Source organism: Camarhynchus parvulus, chromosome 5 (genome assembly GCF_901933205.1).
Source record: "Camarhynchus parvulus chromosome 5, STF_HiC, whole genome shotgun sequence".
Taxonomy (NCBI): domain Eukaryota; kingdom Metazoa; phylum Chordata; class Aves; order Passeriformes; family Thraupidae; genus Camarhynchus; species Camarhynchus parvulus.
In genome coordinates, this window is record NC_044575.1 from 37235798 (window position 1) to 37246713 (window position 10916).

At 48.1% G+C, this 10916-nt stretch overlaps 1 protein-coding gene across 1 annotated transcript; it reads right to left on the reverse strand.

Annotated features, from left to right (window-relative positions):
• Positions 1 to 6066: 6066 nt before the first annotated feature.
• On the reverse strand, positions 6067 to 8792 carry NKX2-1 (NK2 homeobox 1). The gene is made up of 2 exons (XM_030949686.1): positions 8371 to 8792; positions 6067 to 7604 (listed from the first exon to the last, which is right to left on the reverse strand). The coding sequence occupies exons 1-2, from the start codon at positions 8735 to 8737 to the stop codon at positions 6934 to 6936; spliced, it is 1038 nt and encodes a 345-aa protein (XP_030805546.1). The 5' UTR covers positions 8738 to 8792; the 3' UTR covers positions 6067 to 6933.
• Positions 8793 to 10916: the final 2124 nt, after the last annotated feature.

The window sequence follows — 10916 nt, forward strand, 5'->3', positions numbered from 1 at the left end:
ACGAAAGTCAAAGGGGTTCCTGGCCCGACGTTTGCAGCCCTCCCGCCTGGGCATCGCCCCAGTGCCAAGGACGAGAGGGGCCGTGGGTGCGCACAGCTGGGTCTGCCCGACAGCACCTGCAGCCTGGCAGCCTGGCAGCGCAGGCAGAGCCTGCCATAGTCGGCATTGAGAGAGTGCAGGGGGAGACAATCGCTGCTCTCGACTGGCTGTAGCCCCCGGGAGAGGAACCCCGCTGGGTTGCAGCCGACTCGCGAGGGCAGCAAAGCCTCGGGGCTGTGTCAGAGCCTGTCCTCGGCACGCAAGGGACCCCGCGGCCGGCGTGCAGAGCCCGCTGGCAAAGGGCAGGATCGACTCCGTTCCCCTCGACGGGGAACCGAGACCTGAGCGTCGGCGGCAGCTGTGACCGAACTGGGCATTCCTGGCAGGCGGCGCGGGCAGGGAGGACGCGCGGCGGGCGCCCCGCTGGGCTCCACCGGGGCTCGGGGGAAGCCGGCCCGGCTCAGGCGCTGCGGCTCCGTTCCCTCCGGCGGGGCAGCCCCGCTGGGCCGAGGCGGAAAGTTGCGGGAGGGTCTCCGTACTGTAAAATTAAGAATGGAGGGCAGACACGGGCCGGCGGGCAGTGCTTCTTCAAAGTAAGAGTTTTCCTGCCTGCTTCTGCTCCCTAGATTCCGCAGATATTGCCGTGCACATCAGCTCTTAGGTACGCTTATCAGGCGTACACATCTATAGCTATAATGCGTGTGTAGACGCACACGTGTAGACTAAGCGCTCCGCATCGGCCATTCATATGTTTTTTTTCTCTCTGAAGTGAACTAATGCAGACAGAGGTGCAGAGGACGAGCTCCGAGCACCCTAGTTCGCAGTAGCAACAGTACGTTTGTTAAGTAACGCCCAGTGTAAGAGCAAAAGCAGAGACCAAGAAGGTGGTGAAGTTAAAGATATTATTTTAAGAGCTTCTCTGAGAAGGAGCAGCACTGAAAACAAAAAGTTTAACGAATAAATGCAGCGAGAGGAACTTGGAAAAAATTGTGTCCCAGATTCACATTATTAGGTCAGTAACACGCTGAAATTATTCAGCCACTTCAGTAACACCTTTGATGTAAAGCAAAATAGTCTGCTCCCCTTACGATTCCAGGTGTTTGTAAGTTTGTCGCCTTATTACTTGCCCAAATATGCTTGTCGCACGTTATTACTTGTCGCACGTTATTACTTGCCCAAATATGCTTGATCGAGAAGTCCGGTGAAATCCACCAGAACAAATGGAAGTGACGATCTCATACTTTGTTCAGTTTTCTAAGCAATGCAACTATCCTTTAATTTTAAAAGGGAAAAAAACCCCACCAAAAACAAAAAAAGAAACCTGAAAAAAACCGCAATCACAAACCCAAACACAAACAAACAAAGCCCCCTTTCCTCCCCAAGAACCCCGCAAACCAACCCACCTCGTGAACACGCGCTTTATTCTTTTCCTTTACTCCTTACACTTTAAGGAGCCCCTGTATTGATGAAGCGCTACTCAGAATGATATGGGGAGTTCTCGTTGAATCAATTCAATAAGTCATGTACGATCACTAAAACCTGCCATGTCAATTCACTTGCTAAAGAAGCACAACCTAAAAAGTAATTTAAAATTACTCTGAAAGTCCCGCTGCATTTAGTGAATAGAAATATTTTTGAGAAAAAGTTGTCATCTCATTCAGATATAGTTGTTAACATGAGGTATGGAGCCAGCCAGTCAAAACAGACGTAAGTATCTTGGTAAATATTTTTAGAATATACATTTTCATTCTTTTTCCGTTTCTATACACCAGCTCAGGACAGTAGATTTACACCGTCTTTCGGAAGTAATGCATTCGGCCATTTGTAAATGTTTTTCCTTCTCAATCTGTGTCATGGTAAAAAAAAAAAAAAACAACAAAACGATTTTCCTCTTCGCCCCCCTCTAACAAAAGCCTTTACATCGAAGATTAAATGTTATATTTTACATTTTCATTTATAGGTTTCCCAAGAATTTTTCTGTGTCATAAGTTGTTTTAAGCTTCAAAACGAATTTCAGTTTCTTTTTACATCAATACATCTTTTACACCATCTTATTTATAACGCCGACCAGAAGCCTTTGAGAGAAATAGGATATAGAAAACTTTGACCTTACCTGCTCCCTAATGTGCTTGCAGCCAGAAAAGAGAGGGGGGGGAAGAAAAGTAATTTCATATTATTCACCATTTTGCCAGGGACAGTCGTCTCTCTACCTCATAGGAGCAGCCGCACTGGGCCAGATGTCTGTACACATTTGATACATATAAACAGTATTGTCATTAACTTAGAGTTTTAAGGGGCTTTTTCCCCCCTGATGGGGATCATGAGAGGAACAGCGGGTCAGACAGGGAAAAAATTCTCAGCTTTGCTCCCGACACGGCTATGAAAGGACTTAAATTCTTCAGAAGTCACTCAGTCTTTAACTCCAGATCCCCTTTGTAAAGGCTAAAGGCAGCGGTCACGAAAAGTTGAACAGGGGCTGCCTTCCCGGCGAGGCCCCATTACCTGCGCTGCGCTGCAAAACTCCTAAAATACTTTTTTCTTCCCTCCCCTCCCAGCCGTGGCAACTTTTCTTGGTGTCATCTCAGGGCTGTCTCAGATTACATTGTTTGGGATCCGCACTTTCAACATCGTCTTAAGGTCCTGGACTGCCTTTTGAACCGAGATGCAGGCAATGTACTTTCGCATCAGCTCCTCATCCCTTGCCTCTCCGTGGGTACAGTGACACTGCGCCGCGCCCGTCCGCTGCTACCGGCACCGCAGCAGAGCCCGGGGCAAGCCCTGCCGCCCCCGGCTCCAGAGCCCGTTTTGAAATGGAGCAGCCTATATGAAAAAGAGTTTTGCTATTGTTGCTGTTTTAGCCGTAGCAGTGATGTGGTTTTCTTAGGGTTTGGGGTTTTTTTGGGGGTTTTTTTTGGTGGTTTTTTTTTTTTTTTTTTTTTTTTTTTTTGGTGTTTTTGTTGTTTTTTTTTTTTTTGCTTTGGGTTTGTGTTTCGTTTGGGGTTTAGTTTTTTAGTTTGGGGTTGTTGTTGTTGTTGTTTTCTTTTTTTGTTGTTTTCTTTTTTTTCCCACAGCCTGCTGCGCCACTTCACGCACACTTCATGGAACTTAAGAATGAATTCCTATTTACAGCAGGAAAAAATGCCCTCTGTGATTCTCCTACGCTTACTAGTAGTGCCAGGCAGTGGTGGAGTGGGAGGGAATAGCCATTCTTCACTAGATCCTTTTATCTCAAAATACGCGGTGCCCGTGGTCTAGCGTGGATAAAGCAGTTATATTGGGAAACGTGCGTCTCTTCCATCATTTCAGATTTGAATCATGCTGCCCCTCCCCTTTGCCATCCCATTATCCAAGTTCTGCATTGATTACCGGGAGACTGGAAACCAGCATATTGGAAGAACCAGGAGTTTAGACGGAGGAACATATTTTAATTTCAATTTTTAAAAGCTATACAGTAACTGAGTTCTCATAAGTGTTCTCAAAGGAGACTGGAGACTAAACTGTATTTACACCCCTCCCTCCAAATATCTTCATCCTAATCAAGGCATAACTAGTTTACTAAAAAAATATATGATAAAAGGCAGTAACACAATGTCATAAAAAACTCTATAAAAATTGTTAAAGAGCAGTTTGTTTGCATTTCTCCTGATTGATATGTAAATACAGTTTGAACTGTGTTTGCTCGGTCTCTAGTGCTTAATAAAGAGATGAATTCACCTTTCTGTGGAACAAGTCAACAGACTTTAAACTAAGCCGACATCAGACAAAGTGGAAACGAGTTTATTTAATCGAAACTAAATCTAGTTTAAGAAAGATAAGTCAGTGTACATAATAATCCATTACAGTAATGACACCCACCACCAAATATGTGTTTATGAGGTTGTCGAGACACAATAAAATTACTTTATTTCCCCCGAAGTCTATAATGAAAAGTCACTGACTGGATCTGTATCAAACATGCTAACTCCAATATTCGGGGGTGAGGGCTGTAATATTTCTCGGCTGTATTAATGCCTTTCGGTGCCCCTCACTTTTGAACGTTCCCAGGTTTGAAAGAACGCACATAAATTACGTATGAAAGGGAAATGTCGACTTAACCGGAGCACTTTCCCCTCGGTCTTGTGTATAAACTCCGGGAGAAACTAACCCTAATTTTGAAAAAATCCTTAAAGTTAACTCTGCTCTCGCTTCCTCCGCGGAAGCTGGCAGCTCTGCACCACGGACCACGAATCTCCAACACTTTCTTCTTTAAGCAGAAATAACAGCACTAGGCTCCAGACATTCTGCCGCCCCCCACCTACCGATCCCCCCGCCATGCTTAACACGATGCTACAGATCTGAAATGAATATTCTGTGCAGAAGAAGAAGAAAAAAATTGAATAATCTTTGGGTTAGTTAAGAATGTCGCTGTATAAATCAGAACATAACCTAAAGAATGAAAGGTCTCGAAATTCCTGTTGACACACGTGATGTCCTCCAGTTAGAAATAAGGGGGAGGGGGTCAGAAAGAATCCGATACATTTTTTTCTTCCGTGTACTTCCCTTTTTCTTCAGCCAGACTAGCACTTGGTGTCCGACTAACACCGGCTATCTTGTATAAATAAAGAACTGGAGCTTTCAAAAGCTATTACTTAAATTGGAAGTTGGGTTGTTTCCATCCCAGGCAACCTGTTTTCTTTCACTTCAAAAATATGACTATTTCGTAACACCTCTGTAATTCCGAGGTGTTTCAATGACTGAGGTCACTTTCTATGGATTTGGAAATAAAAAAGCGAAACCGAGCAGCAGATGCAAATGAAAACACGGTACGAGGTCTTTTAGTAGGGGGATACTTCTTACTTTGCTACACTCACAAAAGGAATATTTGGGACCTGAAAAATAGAGAATTACTGGCATATAGAACTCGTCAGATACGAGCTGTTTAACTTCATATACTTTATATATTTACAGAAAAGTTACCATCTAACCGCCTTGCATTACTGATAATATTTACGTTCTGTGCCTAAGCCCGGCGCGCACCTATGCGCACCCACCCACGTGCACGCACGCACTTTCTCCTCATCTCCTTCTTTATAAACTTCCCACATGGCTACACAAAATAACCCCCGACAAACAAACAAGCAAACTAACAAACTCCCTCGTAGAAAAACAATGAGACACGAAAACCAGCAGCCAAAGGCACCAAGCGCAGCCCGTCTGTGTTCCACCGAGCCTCAGCGTGCGGCTGACCTCCGCCTGAGCAGTGGCGTGGGCTCTACAGGCGAACCTGCGTGGCCCTGTGCGGGCGTGTGGGGTTGGATATGTACAAAATTAAATATATGGAAATGTAGAAAATGAAACACAGCCTGATAAAGAAAGTTAATTCAAACTACATGTCGTACACAATAAACTATCTTTTTATTTTGATTATAAATAAGGTGACTGTACTTCCCTTAAAATACAAGTACATAGGAAAACCTGGTAGAAATTATCTTTCTTTTTTTTTTTCTTACAAGGTATTAAAACTGGACACTTTAAATTGGACTCACGTTCTATACTGACAGCAGGTTCTTTGCTATTTTATTTTTTTCTAATGGCGTTAGACTTTTACCTTCTTTCTCCTCCGTGCCTTTGGCATTTGAATTTCTAGTCCCGGAATACTTTGCTTTCTGTAGCAAGAAGTCGCTGAGGTGCCCCCCGCCCCCACCCTCATCCCCCCCCAAAATAATCGGACTAATGAATTTGGACTCGATTCCTTCGGTCTCGAGTTTGTGAATCCCACACGTTTGCTTGTCCTGTTTGCACACTGAGGATTGATCCTGTATCCCGTTAACCCTCTGGCCAGCTCTCCTTTGGGAATAAGGTCTGGGCCCTGGAGGGGCAGGGGCCTTCCGGGCTCTGACAACATCCCGGCTTGTTTTTCCACCAAGAAGAAAAAAAAGGGGGGGCGGGGGTTGGGGGGGAAGGGGAAAAAAAGGAGAAAGATGTAAGGAAAGGAGCGTCGGGAGAGGAAACCAAAGGGGGAAATAAAAAAAGAATATTCGTAATGTGTATAATTTATTAGAAGCTTCTTAGGAACTATATTTAAGCCAAATATCTACATAAGTTACAACAGGAAAAGGCGGCGTGCGCAAATAACAAACTGCCGGAGGATTTACGACGGGGTGATCAGTGTCCATAAAAAAGGTGGGGGTTGGTTTGGTTGATTGTATTTTTTTCCTTTTCTTTTTACAACAAAATATACAGGCTACTAAAAACTATGGGTTTAGTCCAACTTTTGACAGCATTATACAGCTACAGGTTCACATCAAATGTAAGGAGGAAAATAAAAGCCAAGCCTTTGATGACTCCACGTCTCCATCCGCTGGCCCTGGCGGCGGGCTGGGAGAGACCGGGGAGGGGGAAGCTGCTTCTTGTGTCTGGGTGACGCGAATGCGTTTTTTTTTGGGGGGGAAAACCACCCCATCCCCCAAAATCTCTGTATTTACATGCAAGTCCTAGACGCTGGCAAAGTGTACATCTGATATCCAAGTCTTCAGACCATGCCTAAAGATGGTCCCCTTTCTACAGACTGCTCCATGGTTATTAGTCTGAATATTTTTATACACCCCATAAGACGACTTTGGGGGAGAAAAAACATAAAGACCCAAAACCATCAACAGTAACAATAAAATGGAACAAAAAAAGTGTCTCTCTCTTTTAGAGGTCTGCAGAGACCACTCAGTAAAACGGGGAAAAGGGAGAAGAGCATTAACAAGGAAAAAAAAAAAAAAAAAAAAACAAAAGAAAAAAAAAGAAGAAGAAAAAAGCACACAGTAGTTTGGAGAGGACAGAGATTTTTGTAACTGGGAAAAATTGTTGGATTTTTTTTCTTTTTTATTTTTGCCTTTTTTTTCCCTTTTTCTTTGTTTAATCCTTTTACCAGGTCCTACCGTATAGCAAGGTGGAGCAAGACATGGCAGTGCCATAGTCAGAAGTAGAAGAGTTTAGGTGAGACAAACTGGAGACTTGGCTCTGCAGAGAGGAAGGGCTGGCCGAGTGCTGTCCCATGTCTGGAGACTGCCCCGCACTGTTTGTCTGGTGGCTCTGATGCTGTCCGAGGCTGTTGCCATTGGTAGCCACTGTGATCGTTGTAGCTGCCTGCTGCTGATGGCTCTGGATAGCTGCTGTGGGTGTGTTGGAGCCTGCTTGGCAGGGCTTGCCATCCTTCACAAGCACTGGCACTGCCACCCTTCTGGGAGACTGCTGCTGCTGGCAGGAGCCGTTCTCCTGTTGCATCTGCTGCTGTGCAGCTTTGTCTTTGGCCTGGCGTTTCATCTTGTAGCGGTGGTTCTGGAACCAGATTTTGACCTGAGTCGGGGTGAGATGTATCATGCTGGCTAAATGTTCCCTCTCCGGGGCGGAGAGGTATTTTTGTTGCTTGAAACGTCGCTCCAGCTCGTAAACCTGGGCCTGCGAAAAAAGGACCCTCCGTTTCCTCCGCGGCGTGCTCTGGAGCGGGGCCATGCTCTTGCTCACGTCTCCCAGGGAGCCGAGGCTGCCCATGCCTCCCATGTTCATGCCCGAGGACGGCGCCATGAAGCGGGAGACTGCAAGGGAGAAGGCGGCACGTTTTAGGCGGCTCGGCTTGGCCCGGCCCGGCCCGAGTGGGGCCCCGCGCTCCGGCAGCCCCCGCCGCCGCCTGCCCCCAGCGGAGCTCCGCAGCCCCCCGGCAGCCCAGCCCCGGCCGCGGCCTCGGGCACCCGCGCTTCTAAACAGCGGCTCACGTCCCTGGGGAGAGCGGTGGCCCCCTTCTCGCCCGGCCCAGCCCCGGTGAATAAGGGCGACCACTCACTCCTCGTCCTGCCCGGGGCACGGCCGGGAAAGTACCTAAAGTGACAGCCGCGGCGGGAGCAGCCGCGGACAGCGGCTTCGCCGGCGCCGGCCGAAGAGGACTCTGCCGCTCCCTTGCCGCTTCCCGGGACGCGGCCCCGGCGCCTCCGGCTTCCCCCCTCGCCCGCCCGGTGCTGGGCGCCGCGCAGGCGGACGGGCACCGCCGGCTCCCTTTGGGCCCCCGGGCCGCGACGCTCCCGCCCCGCTGGACGGCGAGAGCCGGGCTCCCGCTCCCCGCCACAGCCGGGCTTCCAACCCCCTTGCCCCGCAAAAGCAGCCGCGGGAGGCTGACGTGCGACCAGCCGGGATGGAAAGACCGGGTACGATCCTCGGGCAGGAGGAGGAATTTGGGGTTTGGGGGACGCGTCTGGGTTTGAGACCGACTTTTGCCCTGTCGCGGACCCCCCGTGCCTTCTGCCCGCGGTGTGTCGGGGCAGTTGCGCGGCAAACCCCCCACGGCCACCCAGCCCCGAGCTGACTTACTTGAGGAAAAGCGGGGATCCGGGTTGGTGCCGTACCATCCTGTCGCCGAAGCGCTGTTCCTCATGGTGTCCTGGTAAGGCGGCAGCTCGCTCATGTTGCCCAGGTTCCCATTGCAATAGCCCCCCATCGTAGCATGGGAGAGCTGGGGGACCCCTGCCGCTGTCATATGGTAGGCGGCAGTCACTGTTCCGTTGTGGCCCATGGGGTGCTGCTGCATGGCCGGCTGAGAAACCTGAGACTGTCTGTAGGCTGACAGGGGAGCCCCCAAGTTACTGGCCTCCATGCCCACTTTCTTGTAGCTTTCCTCCAAAGGACTCAAGATGTCAGACACTGAGAAAGGAGTCGTATGCTTTGGGCTCATCGACATGATTCGGCGGCTGGGGAAAAAAAAAAAAAAGGAAGGGGAGGCAAATCTTTTTTTTTTTTTTTGCCAGATATTCTGGTGTTGCCTTAACGCCGATCTTGTTGGATGTACACGTAACCGAGTGGACGAAGTCCGCCTTAATTGGATTGAGTGGAGGCTCAGGGCTGCCTTTCGTTTGTTTTAGCCAGACGCCAGGTTTTAGGCTGCCACCAGAGGCGGGGCATAGGCACTAAAGCAACAAGACAATAGAAGCCTACATCTTGCCCAAGATAATTAGCTTACATGCTGATGACAAGGTAAACACCTTTAAGTCTTACTTGTCAGAATTTTTTTATGTCTTTAGGAAAAAAAAAAAAAAAGAAAAAAAAAGAGAGAGGACGGGAGAGAGAGGGAAAAAAGAAAGAAAGACCCCGTGAGCACAACTCTTTTTTTTTTTTTTTTCCTTCGGGGTGACAATATCGTGGACGGGAAATGGAAGGCAAAGCAAAAAAAGACCACCATTTGACTGGGTGAAAGGATTTAAAATCAGCTCCCGGGTGGCAAGGCTGTCAGCCCAGCCTTTGTGAGAGCTGGGGAAACGGGGTGGAATGCCAGTAAGCCAAAGGACAGAATCTCCCTCTTCCCCCACTAAGTTTGGTCCGGAAGGAGCCCCGCCGTCGGGAGGACAATTCTTCGGAGGGCAGATCTTTCTCTCCGGGCCACAGCTCCCCGCGCCCCGCACTCCCCGCACTGGCTTGTCAGATGCCCCGGCCAGCTGGGGCTGAACAAGCACTGGGGGTTTCGCATCTCGGGAACGCTCTCTATGTCTCCTAAGACACTCAGTGCAAGGATCGTTTGTCTCCCTAAACCCACAAATTCCTTTCAGCTAGGGATTTATTTTTTTTTAATATCTCAGAGAAGGGTGGAAGACCAAGTTTGCAAAATCAAGCAGTAATTTAATTGCCTGGGACGAGAGACCGATGAAAAATAGGTTTGCGCAAAATGTCGCTTGTTATTCTCAAAGGCAAAGACTCTCAGTCTCTCGTGGTCCCTCTGAAGCTGAAGCTGCTTTCTAAGGTTATTTATATAGCACGGGAGCTGGATGGAGAAGACCTCTCCGGTCATCTGCTACACGACCTTGCCAATGAATTCCCTGTAGTTTCCAATAAACTGCAATTTCTGGCACTTTCGGATCTGTTCTCGGGTCCGGTGTGAAAACAAAAGCGATCCATTCACAGCCACACACGCACACGTACAGGCAGCCAGTAGCTAATGTCACTCGGGTCTTTGAAGAAATCTTCCAACGCCTAGTGTCTCCAAAGCTTATATTTCGGGGTGATCCAGGCGGAGGAGAGAAACCTCCCCTGAGTGTTTCACACCCCGGCCTACGGCCCTGGCAACCACAATTTAATACAGCGATTACCTGAATATTAAGAAAATTACACCGAAGGCACAGTTAACCCTGGGACTCTGAAGTGTCAAGTAACTATTTAGTAATTGCACTTGTAAATATGTTTGTGCTCGGCTGGTTCGTGCTTAAAAATGCAAAAGTGCACTTGCTACCCGGGAATAACTAAATATCTTTGTCTAAAGTGGCAGCATAAATAGCCGGTCGCTTTGTGGCTGTGCTTGATATTAGTACATAAGGATCATTTTGTTTCAATTGGGAGGCTCTCATTCACTAGGCAAGAAACCGTTTAGGAGAAAGTAGGTTCCCGTATGAGAGTTAACATCCTTCAAGTGTAAGCCTCAGTCTTGATTACACTTTAGAGCTCTGCAAGAGGTGAGCTTTTCCACACAAATATAATCGGGGGAACTTTCCTTCAATCAGGCCTCCAGCTCTCTTACATCATCTCAGCTGCTTCTTTCGGCACTAGCTCCCTCAAGGCTGAATACCCCGAAGTGGGCTGGTTGTGAGTCTGCTGGGTCACCAAAGGCAGAGAAGGGCGGCTTTGGGCTAGAAAGGCGTTTGGGTTTTGCCTCTTCTTTTTCCTCTTTTGTTTTAAAACCTTTCAATCTTATCTATCCAGATCTCTGGAATATTTATTTACACTACAACCCTCCCCCTCTAACACCCCCGCCCCCGTTTTTCCCCTTTCTGCGCGTATTTTTGAGTATGGTCTTTGGTTTTGTTCCCACAGAGAGAGAGAGACTCGATCTTGCCGTAGTGGTTTGATTGCTTGGGGTTTGAGGTGGGTTTTTT

Coding starts and splice junctions, on each gene's coding strand:
- NKX2-1 (XM_030949686.1), bottom strand. CDS start 8,737: ATGTCGATGAGCCCAAAGCATACGACTCCTTTCTCAGTGTCTGACATC. Junction 7,605..8,370: donor GGATCCCCGCTTTTCCTCAA/GTAAGTCAGCTC, acceptor TCTCCCTTGCAG/TCTCCCGCTTCATGGCGCCG.